This window comes from Lagenorhynchus albirostris, chromosome 12, assembly GCF_949774975.1.
Source record: "Lagenorhynchus albirostris chromosome 12, mLagAlb1.1, whole genome shotgun sequence".
NCBI classification, from domain to species: Eukaryota; Metazoa; Chordata; class Mammalia; order Artiodactyla; family Delphinidae; genus Lagenorhynchus; species Lagenorhynchus albirostris.
Genome location: NC_083106.1, coordinates 55,881,602 through 55,901,508, shown reverse-complemented (window position 1 = coordinate 55,901,508; position 19,907 = coordinate 55,881,602). Strand labels below are relative to the sequence as shown.

At 34.1% G+C, this 19,907-nt stretch overlaps 1 protein-coding gene across 3 annotated transcripts in view; it reads left to right on the top strand.

Annotated features, from left to right (window-relative positions):
* The window catches only part of GRIK2 (glutamate ionotropic receptor kainate type subunit 2), a 638,585-nt gene that overhangs the window by 226,576 nt on the left and 392,102 nt on the right, over positions 1–19,907 (top strand). For all 3 annotated transcript variants that reach the window (XM_060167216.1, XM_060167215.1, XM_060167217.1), the window contains exons 2-3: positions 12,367–12,534; positions 16,207–16,464. In XM_060167216.1, coding sequence (XP_060023199.1) covers positions 12,367–12,534; positions 16,207–16,464 — 426 coding nt within the window. The remainder of the gene's footprint in view (positions 1–12,366; positions 12,535–16,206; positions 16,465–19,907) is intronic.

The window sequence follows — 19,907 nt, the reverse complement described above, 5'->3', positions numbered from 1 at the left end:
TTTCCATTCACTAACGAAAAATATGTTGGAAACAGTAGAAGGTTTGTAAAGTTAAAAGCTTATTTATTTTTAAAATAAGAAAGCACATTTCCATGCCTGAGCGTAACCAATCTTTGTCCAATGGAACTATGATGTTATTTCCTGCAACTTGATTTCACTTTTTATGAGCCAGCTAACTCATATTCTTTATTCTAGACTATCAGCAGCTTCCTTTTTCCAAATGCTCACTACAAGTTTGAGTTGAATTGAATATAACAGATGTAAAAGTGGTATGCAAGAGTAGCTTTCATAGCTTCTGTAGTTAAAGAACTGCAGAGTGCTAAAACTGCAAAAAAAATTACAGGACGTTCCACAGACAAAATCTTCATTGGTCACATGTTTGTATAGTTTTTAGTTTACTTGAAATATTGACAAGGGTGGTAATTTGTATGCTTGGATGAGACTACACTAGTAACATTACAATTCAGGATGTTACTGTCACTAGGAAAATGTCTCAAAATGCTGGAGCCAGTCCTTTAATTAAATTAGAAATACCCATTACTTCATGGCTCAAGGAAGTCGAAAACAAGTGAGGGTTGTCTCTCAATGTGAAGTAGAGATGGATCACTGCTCCTCCTCTTGGAAAATTCATACATTATACCATATGCTTTCCACGCAATCCTTTTTTAGGAGCTGTGACCTACTTATTTATTTTTCCATGGCATGTCAGTCATTCAAGTCCATGTGTGCATGTTCTTTTCTACTTGCATCACTTAGGTGACCAGGATGGCATCTACCAACTTCACACAAAATAAATTTCAGAGTGTAATGGTCATGCTTCATATGAATGTAAAACTCTTAAGAATCTGTTTTAGGAAATTGAAAGTGTTTACCATCCAGAAAAAGGAAAGCTGCTGTGAAAACTACCATAAGTTGAGGGTAAAGAGTGGCGTTTTTACCCAGCAGGAAGCAGTACAGCATAGTGATTAAAAGCTGGAGCCTGGATCGAAGTCTCCTGTGTCTGAATCCAGCATCCATCACTTCCTGACTGTGTAACTGACCTTAGGCAAAATTCTCAGGATGCTGGAGGTGCTCCAAAGTCTTGTTAAAGTACTGGACCTGCTCCAAGGTCTTGCTAAAATAGAGGACATTAGACCCAGTAAAGAAAGTTATTTAGCCTAAAAATTAAAATACCTTGTGAGACAATGGAACATAAAGGAGGTAAGCAATTATGTTATATTTTAATTCTGAATAGCAGAGACACATTCAGAATTAAAATATAATAGTGGGAAATACATTGAAGACAGAAAGTGTGATTCAACATTTCTTGATGTCGTTCTGTTTATGTTTGTAAAATATTTATCATAATGCCTGATATAAAGTCTGCTCTTAATGAATGTTGACTGCTAGAAGCTTTCATCCTTCAGAGTAAGCATGGGTTTGAACATGTTTCATACTGATTTAACTTTCTTTTTTAATTTAAGTATAGTTGATTTACAATATTATATTAGTTTCAGGTGTACAATATAGTGATTGAACATTTTTATAGATTATATTCCATTTGGAGTTATTACTAAATAATGTCTATATATCCTTGTGCTCTACAATATATCCTTGTTGCTTATCTATTTAACATGGTAGTTTGTGTCTCTTAACCCCATATCCCAGTCTTGTTCCTCCCCCCTTCCCTCCCCACACTGGTAATCATGAGTTTGTTCTCTATACCTGTGAGTCTGTTTCTGTTTCATTATATACATTTATCTGTTTTATGTTTTTAGATACCACATATAATTGAGAACATAGAGTATTTGTCTTTCTCTGTCTGAATTACTTCACTAAGCATAATACTCTCTAGATTCATCCATGTTGTCACAAATGGAAGAATTTTATTCTTTTTTATGATTGAGTAATATTCCTATATATATATCTATATATCTATATATATATATCTCACACCTTCTTTATTCATTCATCTATTGATAGACATTTAGGTTGCTTCCATATCTTGCCTGTTGTAAATAATGCTGCTATGAACATTAGGCTGATTGTGCCTTTTAAAATTAGTATTTTTGTTTTCTCTGGTGAAATACCCAGGAGTGGAATTACTGGATCATATGGTAGTTTTATTTTTAGTTTTTTGAAGAACCTCCATACTGTTTTCCATAGTGCCTACACCAATTTAAAATACCACCAACAGTGTACGAGGGTTTCATTTTCTCCACATCCTCACCAACATTTGTTATTTGTGTTCTTTTTGATGATAGCTATTCTGGCGGGTGTGAGTTGATATCTCATTGTGGTTTTGATTCACATTTCCCTTAGGATTAACAATGTTGAGTATCTTTTCATGTGCCTGTTGGCCATCTGTGTATCTTTTCTGGAAAAATGACTGTTGAGACCTCCTGCCCATTTTTAATTGGGTTCCTTTTTTTTATATTAAGTTGTATGAGCTGTTTATATATTTTGACTGTTAACCCATTATTGGTTATATCATTTGTAAATATTTTCTCCCATTCAGTAGGTTGTCTTTTTGTTTTGTTGATGGTTTCCTTTGCTGTGCAAAACTTTTTAAGTTTTTTAGGTCCCCCCTTCTTTTTTTAAAATTTTGCCTTTATTTCTTTTGCCTTAGGAAAGACAGATCCCAAAAAATATTGCTATGATTTATGTCAAAGTGTCTCTGTGTTCTCTTCTAGGAGTTTTATGGTTTCAGGTCTTACATTTAGGTCTTTAATCAATTTTGAGTTTATTTTTGTATACTGTGTGAGGAAATGTTCTAATCTCATTCTTTTACATGTAGCTGCTCAGTTTTCCCAGCACCACTTATTGAAGAGACGATGTTTTCTCTGTTGTATATTCTTTCTTCTTTTGTTGTAGACTAATTGACCATAAGTGCATGGGTTTATTTCCGGGCTCTCTATTCTGTTCCATTGATCTATATGTCTGTTTTTGTGCTACTGCCATACTGTTTTGATTACTGTCGCTTTGTAGTTTAGTCTGAAGTCAGAGAGTGTGATACCTCCAGCTTTGTTCTTTTTCTCAAGTTTGCTGTGGCAATTTGGGGGTCTTTGTGGTTCCATATAAATTTTAGGATGATTTGTTCTAGTTCTGTGAAAAATGTCAAGGGTAATGCAATCCCTATCAAAATGGCCCTACTTTGATAGGGATTGCATTAAATCTGTAGGTTGCTCTGTTTAGTATGGACACTTTAACAATATGAATCTTTCCAATCCAAGAGCATGGGATATCTTTCCTTTCTTTGTATCATTTTCCAATTCCTTCATCAAAGTTTTATAGTTTTCAGAGTATACATTTTTTTATCTCCTCGGTTAAGTTTATTCTTATGTATTTTATTCTTTTTGATGTGATTATAAATGAGATTGCTTCCTTAATTTCTCTTTCTGATAGTTCATTGTTAGTGTGTAGAAAGACAACATATTTCTGTATATTAATATTGTATCGTTCAATTTTACTGAATTCATTTATTAATTCTAATAGCTTTTTGGTAGAGACTTTAGGGTTTTCTATATATAGTATCATGTCATCTGTAAATAGTGACTGATTTAACTTTCTTAAACTTCAGTTGCTGGAGTATGCATTATAGTGTTTGAAAGTGATCTGGAACTGAGGGAATGAAAATCAGAGATTACAAATTAGTCAAGTTAGAGTTAGGGCCAGTAAGGAATGTCTCCCCAGAATAGGGGACTATGCTAAAGACTCACAATGCATTAGGAGAGAAAGAAGGTTGGAAAAATGTGTTAATGTGTATGTATATTGTGTAGTTATGCATATGTGTACGTTCATGTGTGTGTGTGTGTGTGTGTTTGCATGTGTGTATGTGTAGGTAGGAACTAGGTTCCTGGGCAGAGGAACATCATTTGGGAAGAATGGAGGCATTTGACCTTGGTTCACTCAGAGAAAGGTAGGTAGTTTTATTTGGCTGTAACACTGGGGAAGTGGGAGTAGTAAGAAAAGAGCCTAGAGAGGAAGGCAGAAGATAGATTATGAAGAACTTGGTAATTAACATTAAGCTTAAAAATTAGGCAGTTACTGAAAGATTTTAGAAAATAAATAACAAGATTAAAGTTGTATTTTAGAAATATTACTCTGGTTGCAGTGTGGAGAAACTATTGAAAAAAGCCAGAGTTGGTGGAGGGCTCTGTAGAAGATCCAGTGGAGAGGCAGGATTACAGTGTGGAAGGCACAGTGCCTCTGACTTAGTCAAGTAAAGCCTGTGAAAAGTGTACAGTGATGTTTCTGTAGAAGTGATGGAGAACTAAGAACTGTTAGCTAAAATAATTAAGAAGATCATTAGCTAGTTTAACAATAGGGAAAGCTTCCAGTAGAGGTATCCATGGTATTATGACCTGAGTCTTTGTCTTTAACTCTCTATCGCTCCACATTTTTACCACTGACTTGGACTGAATATGACCTAAAGACAAAGGAAAAATAAACACATTTCATATATCTCCGTAGTATTAATAACTTGCCTTGGTACACTAGAAACTGAATAAATTAATATTAATAAAGAGTTGATAGAATCAGAATCCAAATAGTATTAATTAGAAAATTAGACCAACTATAAATAGACTATATTAATCAGGGACACACGAAAATAAAAAGAAAATAGTACATCACAAACTTTTTTAATGCAAGCTTAAGATGAATCAGCAGTATGATATTGTATTCTAAAAAAAAAAAAAAACGCACTCTTTATACAATGTATACTACATTAATTTAGGGAACTGGCAGTCCTATTATAATTTGCTTTGCTTGAACCCACTTGGAATATGATTAAGAAATGGACTCACATTGAGCTGTGATACACTGGAGTATGTTCAGAGAAAAAAATAACTAGAGAAATGAATGGATCAGAATAGTCATGTGACAAACAAAAGATTTAAAAGTTTTAACCTGGATAAAAGGAAATATAGTAGGAACTTGGTATCTGTTTTCAAATTCTGGAAGATGATCACGTGAAAACTCGGCTTAAATTTACTCTAATCAGAGCAAATGGTTAGAAGCTTCAGGGAGCAAATGATGGATTAATAGATGAGAGAACTTTGTGCTAGAACTCTCCCAGAGAAGAAAGACGTTTTAGATAGCAGCAGGTTTGCCATTCCTAGAGACCCATATGTATCAATAGTATTAGAAGCAATCTGAATATCCAACGGATGGGTAGATGAGATAATTAATTGATTGTGTCATTCTTAGACTCCTGTATCCTTTACATTTACAATAATAGTACAATTTTAGTATTAATACATAGTGAGTATTTTTATAAATATTTGCAGATTGATTTAATTGATTTAATTGAAATATTTGCAGATGATTTAGATGTCTTTTTGAGACATCTGTTAAAAACCTGCAGCAATAACAAAATGATAAGTATAGGAGTTTTATTTTATCCTGTCCTTTTTCTTTCTCCCCCAAACTTTATTATGAAATTATTAAATATACAGAAAAATTCAAATGAAATAAATATTCCTATACTCACCACTTTGATTAAACAGTTGTTAACGTTTTTCCATCTTTGTTTTTGTGATGCCTTACACCTAAGCACTTCATCATGGATCTCCTAAGAACAAGGATATTTTCTTACATAAACGATATCATTATTTTTCCTAAGGAGAAAAAAGAAACAAATAATTCCCTAATGTCATTTAATATCCAGGGCATTTTTTAAATGACCATTGATATTAATAAAGAAACATGATGATTTTATCTTTTTTTTAATTTTTTTTTTTTGTTCCTGTTTTTGTTGTTCACCCGTGGCTGTGGCTTGGGCATTTCATATCATGCCAGGCGCTGAATTTTGTTCAAAGTTGCCTGTAGGGCTTCCCTGGTGGCGCAGTGGTTGAGAGTCCGCCTGCCGACGCAGGGGACGCGGGTTCGTGCCCCGGTCTGGGAAGATCCCACGTGCCGCGGAGCGGCTGGGCCCGTGAGCCATGGCCGCTGAGCCTGCACGTCCGGAGCCTGTGCTCCGCAACGGGAGAGGCCACAGTAGTGAGAGGCCCGCGTACCGCAAAAAAACAAAACAAAAAAAACCAAAGTTGCCTGTAATCCTGTAGAGGCTGTGTCCCTGGACAAGACCACCCTCAGTGGTGAGATGCCATTTGTGCTGGGGTCAGAGGGGCTCTCTAAAGGGATATATGAATGAACCTGAATGTTATGGGCCTGGATGTGCCACCGTCATATACTTCTAAATTTTGGCCTGTCATGGAAGTGTTCTTTGGAAAGTGTTTCTGAGAAAGGAAGCCTGTGTGGGTGGTAGATTTCCTCTACCCCCTCTGCAGGTTGTGCTAATTTGTGTGTGTAATTAACCACTGGGGACATTTCTTCTAACAGCATTTTAAGCTCTTCAATGAGATGGTCTGGCTAGTAGGGACGAATTTATTAGCACCCAGGGAAAGCCTTGGAGCATCTGTCTTTTGTCTTCCATCTCGTATTTCCCCCAAGTAGTGGCTGTGTGTGACAGCAAAAATTCTACCACGGTAACATGAGGGGTCTAGACTTTTCCTTGGGAAGCATATTCATCTGCCTCAGTGCTCACTAGTGGTCTAGTGGGTGTATTCTGATGAGTTTAGTCAGCAGAGCATTTTGAAAAGTTGAACTTCCCTTTTGATGGGGTGAGTGCTCTTCAGTCCTCACCACCTCTTACTGAATCTCCAGTGTAGGCACTTAACTTTGCAGCTCTGGACCAAAGGGTACTGGGGCTCAGAGGGAAGGCTGTCCCAGTGGTTGCCTTTGGCTCTGGGATGTTATTGTGTCTTTTAAACTTTGGGGGTATAGGGGTTGGTGCTGTGATGATATAGACACTGGTCATTCTTTCTGGAACTTTGGAAAGGTGAGATCTGGGGCATGCAACACAGGATCCTTCTAACTTTGATGTGATGCCGCCTCCAGTGGAAGATTCCTCAAGCTGTAGCTACTCAGGAACTGATCCAGCCAGCACCCAAGGAAGACTCTTAAGGACCAATCTTATTAAAGTTGTTGAACAGCAAGCTGGGTTTCTATTCGTCCGACCAGCCTCTTCTTGGACCTGCAACTCCTTGACTTAGATGAGGCCAACATTTTTTTACCAAAAGTTCTGGAGGCTGGGAAGTCCAAGATCAAGGTCCGGAGAATTTAGTTTCTGGCGAGGTTGCTTTTCCTGGCTTTCAGACAGCTGCCTTCCCTCTATGTCCTCACATAGTGGAGAGAGAGAAAGAAAGAGATGATTTTATCCTTTGGATAAGGATTTGTAGAAAATTAAAATTAGGAGGACATCTTTTACATTTGTTTAGATAGAAAATAAGGTTATTATAACAGTTGATTGAAAGAAGCAGCATATCTTCTGAGAGGATAACAGATGATGTATCATTCACAACATCGATTCCTTTATTGAACTGAATGTCTGTAAGACACTGTATCTACTTTATGATAGGACCTATTTGAACAGTCTTAGAAGTTAGACGTGAGATTGGCTGGCACGTCCATCACAGGTTTATGAGTCATACAATCCTCAGTAGTAGTTAAAATGGACCTAAAAGAGAAAAAAAATGGATAGGCTTTAGCAGTTGACTAATATAAATCTTTTATTTCAAGTCTTGGGTAATGTTCTTTTGTGAATCAGAGCCTGTGATAGGGAAAGTGGCAGTGTTGTGAGTTCTGTGTAAATGAGGGATTCCTTGCCATTTGGGATTCTGTATCTGCTAAACAAAGTGGGGCAACTCTGCTTATGGAAAAGAAGACTATTCTATTCTGTTTCTCTCCTTTTTCTCTAACAAGCCTCTTAAAGAATGATGAAAACTAGTAACTTTTACTATAAGCTTGGAGAAAGAATTGCAGGCCTGTCGCTTGATACGGAGGTTATGTGAGATGTGATGGCCTTTCCTAAATTAAAACAAACAAAGAGACAAAACAATTAAACCAAACAAAAATAAAATTATGAGAATGATTATCTTATATGATTTTTTTTTAATTTCAGAAAGCCAAAGGTAAGTATAAGAAAGCAGTGAAATTTTGCTTGTATCCAATAGAAACTAGGGAATGTGATGATAATGAGAAAGTGGTCTATAGATTCTTGAAAATGTGAAACTGTGTGAATTTTGGTACAAGTCTCTGGAAACACTTAATTATAGATTACTAAGATGCTGCTTTAAGATCATATAGTTCTTCTATGTTCTTTATTACCCTGAAATGTATTTTATCCACCAAACATGTTTTTGTGAACTCCTTAGGGTAGCATTTCTGTCTTCATGTACCACATGCTTATGAAATGCTACATACAGTTCTGACACTTCATAATAAAAAGAATAAGTCTAGAAGCAAACACCTTGTATAGAAGGTGCGTAGCATGAAATAAATATTATTTCTCAAGATAAGAGAATAAGCCCTGTTCAAAATCATGTGAACAACTACCCTTTTACAGGTCTAAGAATGGATGGAAAAAATGCTTTGCCTTTCAATTTTTTATTAGGAAGTTTTAAAACCAAAGATATACTTTTAGAATAAAAATAGCTGATTTCTTCCTCAGAGAATCAAATGTATAAACTTTTATTTTCTACTTCATAAAGAAAAGAACTGAAATATGTACTTTCTCAGTTCTCTGCTCATCTTCACATCAGCAGATTACAGAGAATTGCCTCATGGCTTGAGTAAGTAAGGTGTCCTCCTATCCAAGGCTTAGCCTACTTCCCATGCTTTGGATTTGATCCTCTTTGGGTTTTGAGGATTATAACTCATGAGTTGTCCCCTCTCTTTTCTGTCTTTTAACTTTCTCTTTCTATTGGTTCTTTCCCCCATCATATAAATATGTTGTCTTTCTCATTAGAAAAGAAACAAATGCATAAACATCCTGAAATTTCATACTATCTCTGGTTACTCTCCTATTTTCTGCTATCCCTTAATATTCTAGCTTCATTTTAAAACATATTTTATGCATTTTTTTAAAGTTGTAAGATTAACACAGGTTCATTGTTAACTATTTAAAACAGACACAAGAAAATTAATCAAATGCCTATCATCTAAAATGAACCACACTTAATACTTTGTTAAGCATAAGTGCAAATTGTAACTTCTTATAAAGCATGTTTTGTCATCAGATACCTTCTATAGAAAAAAAATGGCTAGATGCAGAGTATTTTATTAATCAAATGTACCATAGTTATGTAAATAATCCCCTCCCATTGGATATTTAGAGTATTTCTAATCACATTGTTCTTATGAACAAAGTGAGCACCCTTGTAGCTGAATCGCCCACAGTTTTCTTAAGGTTATATATCCTATAAGTAGAATTAGCAGATTCAAGTGTATGATATTTTTAAAGCTTGATAGATTAACAAAAAGTTTTCAAGAAAGTTTGTATCAATTTATTTTCCTTTTCAACTGTACTTTTTCTCATACCTCCATAATTTTGATCTGTAAAAATTCCATCTCATTGTTTTAATCTTTCTTTTTTCTATATTTGCACATTTTCATGTCTTCATTGATTCTTTGCATGTAATATTTATTATCTATTCATATTCTTCATATTCTTTGCCACTTTTTCCATTGGAGTGATTATATTTCTTGTTAATATTATTTTATATTGAAGATACCAACCTTTTTTCTAATATATATGTTTGTATTTAGTTAACATACTTTCATATATTTTCTTCATACTCCTTTAATCATTTTAATGAGTTTGATTATGAATTTTTTCAAATATTCAAATTACATTCAGCAATATTGCCCTTATTTTTACTGCTTCTGTTATCAAACTTAGAAAAGCCTTAGCACTTTTATGCAATTGTTTTTTAATGTAAAATTTTATTAAAGGATGATCTATATAAACCAAAATAAACAAACCATTGTGTAAAGCCTTAATAATATATATCCAAGCAACTAGGATAAGAAACAGAATACCACCAGCACCCAGAAGCCCATCATTCACCCTCCCTGCACCTACACCCAACACCATTTTTGGAACTTTTTAAAAAATGAAATCATACAGCAATATTCCCTTGTGTCTGACTCCTTTCAGCATTTCGTTTGTAAGATTCATCTCTTACTGTTGAATGTAGTTGTTCACTGATGCATTTATTCCATGCTGCTATGAGTATTCTTGTACATGTATTCTGATGAATATGTATACATATTTTTCTTGGGTATATATCCTGGAGTGAAATTTTGGGTCACAGGGTTGGTGTATTTTCAATTTTAGAAGACTCTGACACATAATTTTCAAAGTAGGTTGTTATTTTGAGGAGAGGTGAAGGATAGGAAAGTTTTAACCCGCTATCATCATGTGTTGACCATTTCTGTATCCTTATTTTGTATTTATACCACATTCAAATTAAAATTTGAACGAAGGAAAGTAGATACAGTTTTTCCATTTTATTTTGCCATTAAGAAATAACTTCAGATTTGCATTTCTATAATTGATTCTGTATTCCTAATTAAGGTTAAGTACTTTCCAATTACTCTATTATTTTTCTGTTCCATATATAAGATCTTACAATTCTGATTACATATTATTATTAAAGTCATCATATCTCACATTTTAGGAATTTCTGTGTATTTTGCCTGAATGAAATTTTGAAGAAAACTAGTAATTTGTAGTGGAATAGGCAAGGGCTTTGGAGTCAGGCATGAACAGATTCTAATGTTGGCTCTATCACTTGAGAAGTTGCATGATCTTTGGCCAAAGTATTGTTTCCTGTAAAATTTTACTACTTGGGGTTGCTTTGAAGATTTAGTGAAACCTTAAACTCTTATGGAATGTTTGCTCTATGGCAGCCACTGATTCTAAGTGACTTGTTATGAGATAACATTTGTCCTTTACAACAACTCTATGCAGTAGCCTCCATTATCATACCTTCTTTAGAGTTGAAGAAACTCAGACTGAGGATTGAAGCAACTGTGCTAATTTACCTGGGTTACAAGTGGCAGAACCAGAATGTGAATGCAGTTTGGCTTCAGAGTCCATGCTCATACCGCTGTTCTCCTACACGTATATAAGACATCTAATTTTGTTCTTGACACCCATTAGGCATGTAAATACTTAATATCCTTCTGCTTAGCGTAAGTCACCAAAGATTTTAAACATATTTGGAGTACAATTTCACACAGTTGATTGTTCTGTAACCACACCATCAAATTAGTTGAAAAAATAAGAGAAATATTTCTAACTAATACTGTGTAAAATGACAAATTTCCAATGCTTCCTGAATATAAATTTTTCCAATCACTGTGGTATCTTCTGAGTCCTAATTCTTCACATTTAGAGGAATTATTACTATACCATGACTTCTTACTAATTTAGAATAGGTAGTTTGCTGATAGTATAGTCACCTGACATTCATGTGTCAAAAGATTTTTGATGAGGTATGGATTGCAAGCTGTGGAAATGCCCTATTCAAGGGAGTTTAATATGTGAACGATGGTGCTGAGAGCACATGGTGTGAAATTTGAAAAGGAGAAAAATAAACGTTCTTTAATTTTAATGTTCTGGTTTCCTAAGGACAGAGGTTGGAGGGTGTCAGCTTTCAGGTGCTCCCTTTTTCATTCCATTCACCAAAGCAGCAATAAGGAAGAGATTCTGTTGGAGACAAAGGTCCCAGTTAGGTCACTTATAACTGAAAAGAGAGTGATGATGTCAAGGCTGGGACACGAATGAGGGAACTGGACTGAGGCACAGCTGGTGGAAGGTGACAAATGGAAAGGACGTGTCTTTAAATTATAGTCTACATTGTATGGCCAAAATTATATGCTGCAGTGTTATTCACTGACTAAGGGATTTGCACTGTTTGGGAGAGTTATCTTTCAAAAATGTCAAGTGGTTTTTGAAAAAGGATTTAGAGTAAAACAAATAGAAAAATGCTACTTCGTCCTTTTTTCTTGCAAGTAAGATGCTGGAATTTGCAAGTGAATAAGTATTTTGGGCTTTTAACATGGTAAGTGCCGTAAAACTTATGCAAAAGAATTCTGATTTCTGAATTAATAGAGACAAATTTAATACAGTTTTCCCAATGTTAACTTTATAGCTTTATATCAATATAGAAGATTGATTATTTTCTAACTGTGTGCAAAATTTTGAGGGTTAATGTTCAGTACTTAAGGCAAGATCTATATATACCTAGGCCCTAAAAGAAGCAATTACTAAATAAAAAGGCAAAATCATATTCAAATCATGGTAAATTTTGGTAGCAGTATCAAAGAAATTTTGCCAGTGTGGATTTATCTTAAAGGGCACATACCAAATATTCAAATTCATAGAAAATGTAAGCACAAACTTCATGTACTTAGACAAATCACTCAAACACACACATACGCGTAAGTGCACAAATACATACATAAAAGTACAGAAACCTTCCCAGATTTTCTCTATCTTGTAAGAACTGTGTGATTATTTTTTTTCTCTGCCAGGTGGTATTTTTGAATATGTGGAATCTGGCCCAATGGGAGCCGAGGAGCTTGCGTTCAGATTTGCTGTGAACACAATCAACAGAAACAGAACCTTGTTGCCCAATACCACCCTAACCTATGACACCCAGAAGATAAACCTCTATGACAGTTTTGAAGCATCCAAGAAAGGTAATTGATAGATATTTAACTGTATGTTTTCTGGAATTCAAATTTTCAGCTATTCTTAAGAGATTTCTTAATCCCTAAAGTAATTAATAAGTCATTAGGAATATTTTCATGCAAATGTTTCTTTTCAAACTGCACATAAATTTTATCAGGGAAGGTAAAGTGATATGATTACCTACTGAAAACAATTGCATATAACATGAAATGCAGTGAAGTCTGGGATAGTGAAAATTTTTTTTCCCCATTAATCCTTTTGTTTTGTTACTAAACTATTCCTATTTTAAGAATTTTCTAAAATAAAACAATACCATCTGTGGATTTTACGAAGTTTTACAATCAATGTTTATATTTTTATTTGCATTATATGTCAATTCCACTCTATTACTGTCGTCTCAATTTTCTGACTACCTTGAAAGTTCTGTGGTTCCAAGTGACTTCAAAAAGTCAGTCTAACCTTAATTGGAAAAATTTGAACAACCTTTCATTTGTGTATAGTCTATGCCCATTTTTGAACCACTTGATGTTTCTTTTGGTGACTGAAAATAAATGGCTAATGGTATGAAAACCAGATTATATGAAGAAATAATAAAAATACCTTATGAATTTTATTTATTTTATTATTTTGTAAAACTGTGTTTTAAATATAAGAATAGAAATATAATTTTTGGAATGTGACTTTAATACATATATGAAAGAAGGTAATAGAGAAACTATTATCGAGGCATTATTTTAACCAAACAGTTTTAGTAATAAATATGTTTTGAGAGATGTTTTCATAGGCTTACTTTGTCTAAGCAGGTGATCTTTTCTTTTGCATGTTTAGGATTCATGTAACAGAAATTAAATTTCATAAAGTAGATTTTCTCAAAGGAGTGGACTTAGAAAGCATTTGTTCTAAATTCATATTTTTAAAACAATGTTTGCTTTTCTGTAATGCCAATTATTGTTTTATTAGCTACCTTACATTCATAGAAATGTACATAATTATTTATAATTCTAACTTGGTACAGATTTCTTCTAAACTCATTAATATTAATGGCAGTTAATAAGGTACAGTATTTCTTGAGATGAAAGTATCCTTCTTTTCCCCCAGCTTACATGTTTTTATCAAAACCCATGTTCTGCTTGCCCTTTGAATTCATATCTTTATGAATAAAAATAAGTTTCCACATTTCAGAACCATGTCAGGGTGATGAAAGGTTTTGAAGGCTGAAAAAAAGGGTAAAGGTTATTGTGAAATACTACATTTGTCATCATAATTGCAAAATAAGTCATTAACTGCAAGACAAGTGCATTTGATTATTGACATAGTTCATGATTATTTCCATTAGGAAGAAGAAGCTCTGTCTCAAATGAAATAATTTAGACCAAAGAATATGGAATATGAGTGCAGTATAAATAAAGTATTAATAGATTTCTTAATGGTACTTCTAAGTAGCAACATAAAAAAAAAGTGGACTAGAATGTTCTAACAACAAACAGCTTACTATCTTGCGAATATCTTAGCAAAATTATGAGGTGGTAAACTCATTTCGTTTTCAAAATATTAAAAAGGATTTACAAATTTTGTCACCTATTAAAAATCTATTGGGAATCCAGTTCCTTAAGTGACTTTGGCCTGAAGCTGAAAAAGCTCAAGTAAGTGTATGAATAAGTTTCTTTGTGAGTTGTTTAAAAGGGTGGATGTCGAGGTTTGGAACTTGTCTTGTGAAGTTCTTTCTTGTCAACCTATTGCTGGTTGGAGGGCACAGCAATATATAAAAGATAATAAAAAGGAGAGATCTAACATAGTTTTTGAATCTTATGGGGCCTCCATAAATATATATGTAATACTGATATTTATGACTAATTACAAAATAACAAATAATAAATTTGGACATTCTTAAAATTTTTTAAAAAATAATTTTTCCAAGGCAAGAATATATGTTAAATGTCTAAATGTAAACATTTTCAGTGATATATGGTCTTATACTTTTAGTAGATAATACTGTTTTGCTCCATAAATAAACTTTGATGCACTAGAGCTTGAATTATTATTTGAATCATACATTGCTTTTAAGTGACTCCTCCGATACCTGAAAACTCTATTTCTTATTTGAACACACTTCAAAAAGTTCTATGTAAACTAATATAGTGTTTTTTAACTTTCTTGATTTGTGACTTATCAAAAATCTGGAGAAGGAAGATCTTTTATTTTCAATGTATGTGAATTAAAACCTGTGTGAGTGAAAAACTTCAGGCTCTAACCTTTCTACTGATTTAGAATTCTAATCATTATTTTAAAAGTAAGAATCTATATATTCAAAAATTGTTTATTTATATCATATTGAATTTTTGAAGAAAGTGTAAACTTTTTTTTCCAACTAAAATTTACTTATTAAATATCTCTATGCTTAAGAATCCATCCATCACATCGTATTTTATGTGGCAAAATCTCTGAAGGAAAATATCAGAAAATTTTGCACAGTAGAATCACAAACTATTTGTGAGGGATTAAATCTGAACACCTAATTGATCCCTAAATCCCAATAACAATTCTCCTTAGTCATATTGAAATATTTGCAGGGATATACAAACCATTGCCTCTTGGAGCAAAATTCCACTTTTGAACATTTCTTACTTCCCTTAAATTTTATCAAAATTTGTGAGAAACTTCTAAACATTTGCCCTAATTCTTCCTTTTCCAGTCAAATGAAACAAACTTTAGCCTCTTTCACAGGCCAGATCTTCAAATATTTAAAGATGAGTTTCATGTTTCCAATAACTATTGACTTTCTAGACCCGAACTTGCCAGTTGCTTTAGTGCACCTTATAGAAATTCAAGTCCCGTCACAGTCTTTCTGTTCCCATCTGAATACCTTCTGATTTAATTATGTCTCTCTTAATTACTGTAATTATTATTGATGTGAGTAAACTTTTCTACAAGTAAATATTGGACTGGTCAAAAAGTTCGTTCGGGGTTTTTCCATACGATGTTACAGAAAAACCCAAATGAACTTTTTGGCCAACCCAATATAAACTTAAAAAAAGTAATTCAGTACAATATAGAAGACTTATAGTATCCAAAAGCCAAATAAATAAAGACGATTACATACTTATCTATTTAATTACATACTTTGATGTTCTTCCTACTCAATGAGATTAATCCCCATGAAATCACCCTCTGTGACTCATGTCAGGTTTTGTATGGGTGTTTGTAAGCACCGCTTGACCTATATCATCAGATATTTGCAGATACTTAGCTATGTGTAGCCATGGCTTTTTGGATGGGCAGTGGAAGATAAATGGCTTCTGATTAAGAATTTGAAATTGTAGAGAATGACCAGTGAATTTGGGAAAGAACACTATTCCCCGATATGAAGTATTCTTCCAAAAGGAACACTCTCCCCTTAAATCCTAGAATATTCCCCCTCTTTCTCCTTCCTCCTCTCCTCCCTTGACATTACTTGTAGAATTATTTGAACATTGAGCTGTAGGTGTCTAGGTGAGTTTCCCTTGTAACAAACTGAAAATGTTTGGAGTTAGACAAAATGTAAAATCAGCTAGATGCAGATGTTATATTAAAGACAAGTCTTCCTTCAAGATGATGCCTTTGGGTTAACAATAATAATGTGGTAATATTGGCACACTGGCATCTCTCCTCTCATTATTGACAGACTTCTATCTCCTCTTCAGCCTGTGATCAGCTGTCTCTTGGGGTGGCTGCCATCTTCGGGCCTTCACACAGCTCTTCAGCAAATGCAGTGCAGTCGATCTGCAATGCTCTGGGGGTTCCCCACATCCAGACCCGCTGGAAGCACCAGGTGTCAGACAACAAAGATTCCTTCTATGTCAGTCTCTACCCAGACTTCTCTTCACTCAGCCGTGCCATTTTGGACTTGGTGCAGTTCTTCAAGTGGAAAACTGTCACAGTTGTCTATGATGACAGCACTGGTAAGAAAAATCTGTAGCCTTTGCAGCTATGCTTTAAATATAGGTAATTTTCTGAAACTTATTCGAGATTCTTACTGTATTCTTTTTGTTTGTTTGTTTTTGTTCTTTTCTTGTGTTTTTTTTTTAATTAAGGGAAGGAAAACATTTGAAATGAAACATTAACACTAATTTCATACGTCCAAACAAAGAAAAAAATCATACACTTTTTTTTCTATATTTGTAAAATAAGCACTTTTGTTCTAGGAAGGATGTTACTGTGAGCCATAGTATTGGATGAAGAATAGAGATAATGTGAAATATAATATTGAAATATTCATTCAAAGAATTTTTCTACTAATTTCAGGGTAGTTTCCCAGAGTAAAGCCTCATAACTTGCTGTCACTGAAGCTTATCAAGAAATCCAGGAAAAAAAAAAAGAAATTCAGACTTTGGCCTTAACATTTTCTATAGCTGTTTATGTGCAAAGAATGTGTGGGAAAAGTAATAACCTTTATATCTGGATAGCACGTTAAAGTACCTATTAAAATACTCTGAGTTTTTGGAACTGTTCATATGTAGATATAGCTTAGGGACTTGGAAAATAGTATTTACTAAGTTGTATTTATTTCCATGTCTTTAGATGAATATTTGCTGGCTAGAGGTGGTCTGTGCTTTCTTGTTTTAATGTATGTTATTATTTTTATATATGAATGGTTATTTTCAGGTATCAGATAAAAACAAGTCTCAGAGAAATATAAGAACGTAAACAATAAAAATAAAGTATTAATTTCCTTGGAAGTTATATTGGTAAAGGAACTGCATACTATTTTGATTATTACTTAGTGATAAGGAATTTCACATTAAGATGTTTATCACTAGTCTAAATAGTGCTCTTTAAGTTAGAATTTTAAAATATTTTATTCTAGAACATTTCACTATACCTTTATGTTTACATTAAAATTGAAATTCATTTGAATTTAAATTCTCCCCAAATACACCAGGAGCTCACTTTGTTTATAAATGTAGTATTTAGAACTACGTGCAGAAATTAGTCCCTTTGCCAATAAAATTGACCATTTGCAAATTGACAGATAGGAGCTCTCCCAAGAGAACAGAGAACAGGGAGTTACAGGGTTGGAAAAATAATGTAAATAACCTGAGTACCTTTGATGTGTTTTTAAGCTTAAATTAGACCTGTTAAATTTATTGCATTGTTATATTCCAAATCATTACTTTTCTATCATTGGTAAAGTTCTATATGTCAAATTATGAATGGCAGGTTCTGTGTGAATGGTTTCTCTGAGGGTGCGTAATGTGATACTCCAGGGTATGTTCAGTGACAAAATGGTCCACTTATGTTTATGGATGGTCATATATAGAAATATACAAATATGAATACACATGCATGAATCCATAGTTTATTTACTTCTCCTTTCTCTTCTGATATAATTCAGGTGAATTCTGACTAAATATCACATATCCTCATATGTATATGCACATAAACATGGTATATATACACACATATATGTTATACATATATATGTATGTTATACATGTGATATTATATATTTATTTCTTATTATCTTAAAACTCCTCATAGTAGAAAGAAATTTGGCAAATGTTCAAAATGTTTATGATATTACCACATTTCCTCATTATTCTGTTTGTATGTATATGTATTTGACATTTTTACTTCACATATGTTGTTCTTGAGTGACTGAATAAAGAGATAATGGGATTTGTGATCAAGGTCATATCATAGTTCAGTGAAGTAATGTTTCATATGTAGTTGATCTTTTGCTTTGAATAATATTCTAAATATTTATATCATTGAGACAAATTTAAATAGAGAAATAGTTAATTAGATGTATATACTTTTAACAGAGACTTGACCTAAGATTACATTTATTAAAATAGTTTAAGCTAGGGCTTCCCTGGTGGCGCAGTGGTTGGGAGTCCACCTGCCGATGCAGGGGACGCGGGTTCATGTCCCGGTCCGGGAAGATCCCACATGCCGCGGAGCGGCAGGGCCCGTGAGCCATGGCCGCTGAGCCTGCGTGTCCGGAGGCTGTGCTCCGCAACAGGAGAGGCCGCGGCTTTGAGAGGCCCGCGTACCACAAAAAAAAAAAAAAATAGTTTAAGCTAATATTTAAAAGAAACTTCACCACTACTATCACTTGAAGGTGACATCAATACTTGGATATTCTAAAAGTCTTTGATTATTTAAATATGAATGCTAACCTGGAGTCATTACAGAATTATTCATAGAGTAGGTATGCCTTAAAAATCCTCTGAGGGGAAAAAAGCATGTTAATGCTCCATTTTATGCAATATTTAATTCAACAAACATTGATTAAGCCCCTGCTACATTCCAGGGACAGTACCAGGTGTAAGTATATGCCAGTAAAAGAAACAAACTCCAGGCCCCTCTTGAGCTTCTAGTTTCTATTTAGGGATATGTGGTTGTTCATGTTTTTAATATTGTTTGTAATGAAATAATTGCATTTGTAACTGGCCTTTTAATTTACTTTTCATTTAACACACTTTTAGAACTTTGCTATTCTTGATTTTTTAGGGGATAGAACTGACTCTAAGATAGAAGATTGTCTTTGAAATGAATTCATAAATATATAGAAGTAGGCTTTTTTTTTTTTTTTTGTAATTTTGGATATGTTTAAAAGTCTCAAGGTGGAATTTTTTTTTTTTTTTTTTTTTTTTTTTTTTGCGGAACACAGGCCTCTCACTGTTGTGGCCTCTCCCGTTGCGGAGCACAGGCTCCGGACGCACAGGCTCAGCGGCCATGGCTCACGGGCCCAGCCCCTCCGCGGCATGTGGGATCTTCCCGGACCGGGGCACGAACCCGCGTCCCCTGCATCAGCAGGTGGACTCTCAACCACTGTGCCACCAGGGAAGCCCTCAAGGTGGAATTTTAATAACAGAACTTAACAGAGAGAATTTGTAAACTTCCCAAGTGAACAAGATGACTATTTGATCATGTGGGAGAAAATCTGATGACAGCTAGGACTGTGAACTGAAATGGGAGAGAAATCCACCTCATACCCAATGAGATAAACATTAATAACTTCATTATGAATTTGTGTATCTGCTGTTTACTGCATGATCCAGTATGCATTTTATATATGTTTCTTTTTTCCTTTCCAGATTTATTATGTATGCTATTCCTCCCATTTATATTCATTTCTATTTTGTTGTGTAGTCCAGTTTGATACATGATAATTATACTTTCATCCAGTCTTCGTTCCCACCCACAAAACAGATGGGATGGTAGATGAAGTATAGTGCTGGAGTAGGAGAAATTCTTAGAACGATGTTAACAGGACCTGTTTATTTTTTATGATAATTAGCATTTGTTGTTGTCGTGGATGAATGCTTTTAAACACCCTGAAAGTCTGTTATACCTCTGAATGATGTCCAAAATGATGGAAAAGAATTGGCTTCAGAAA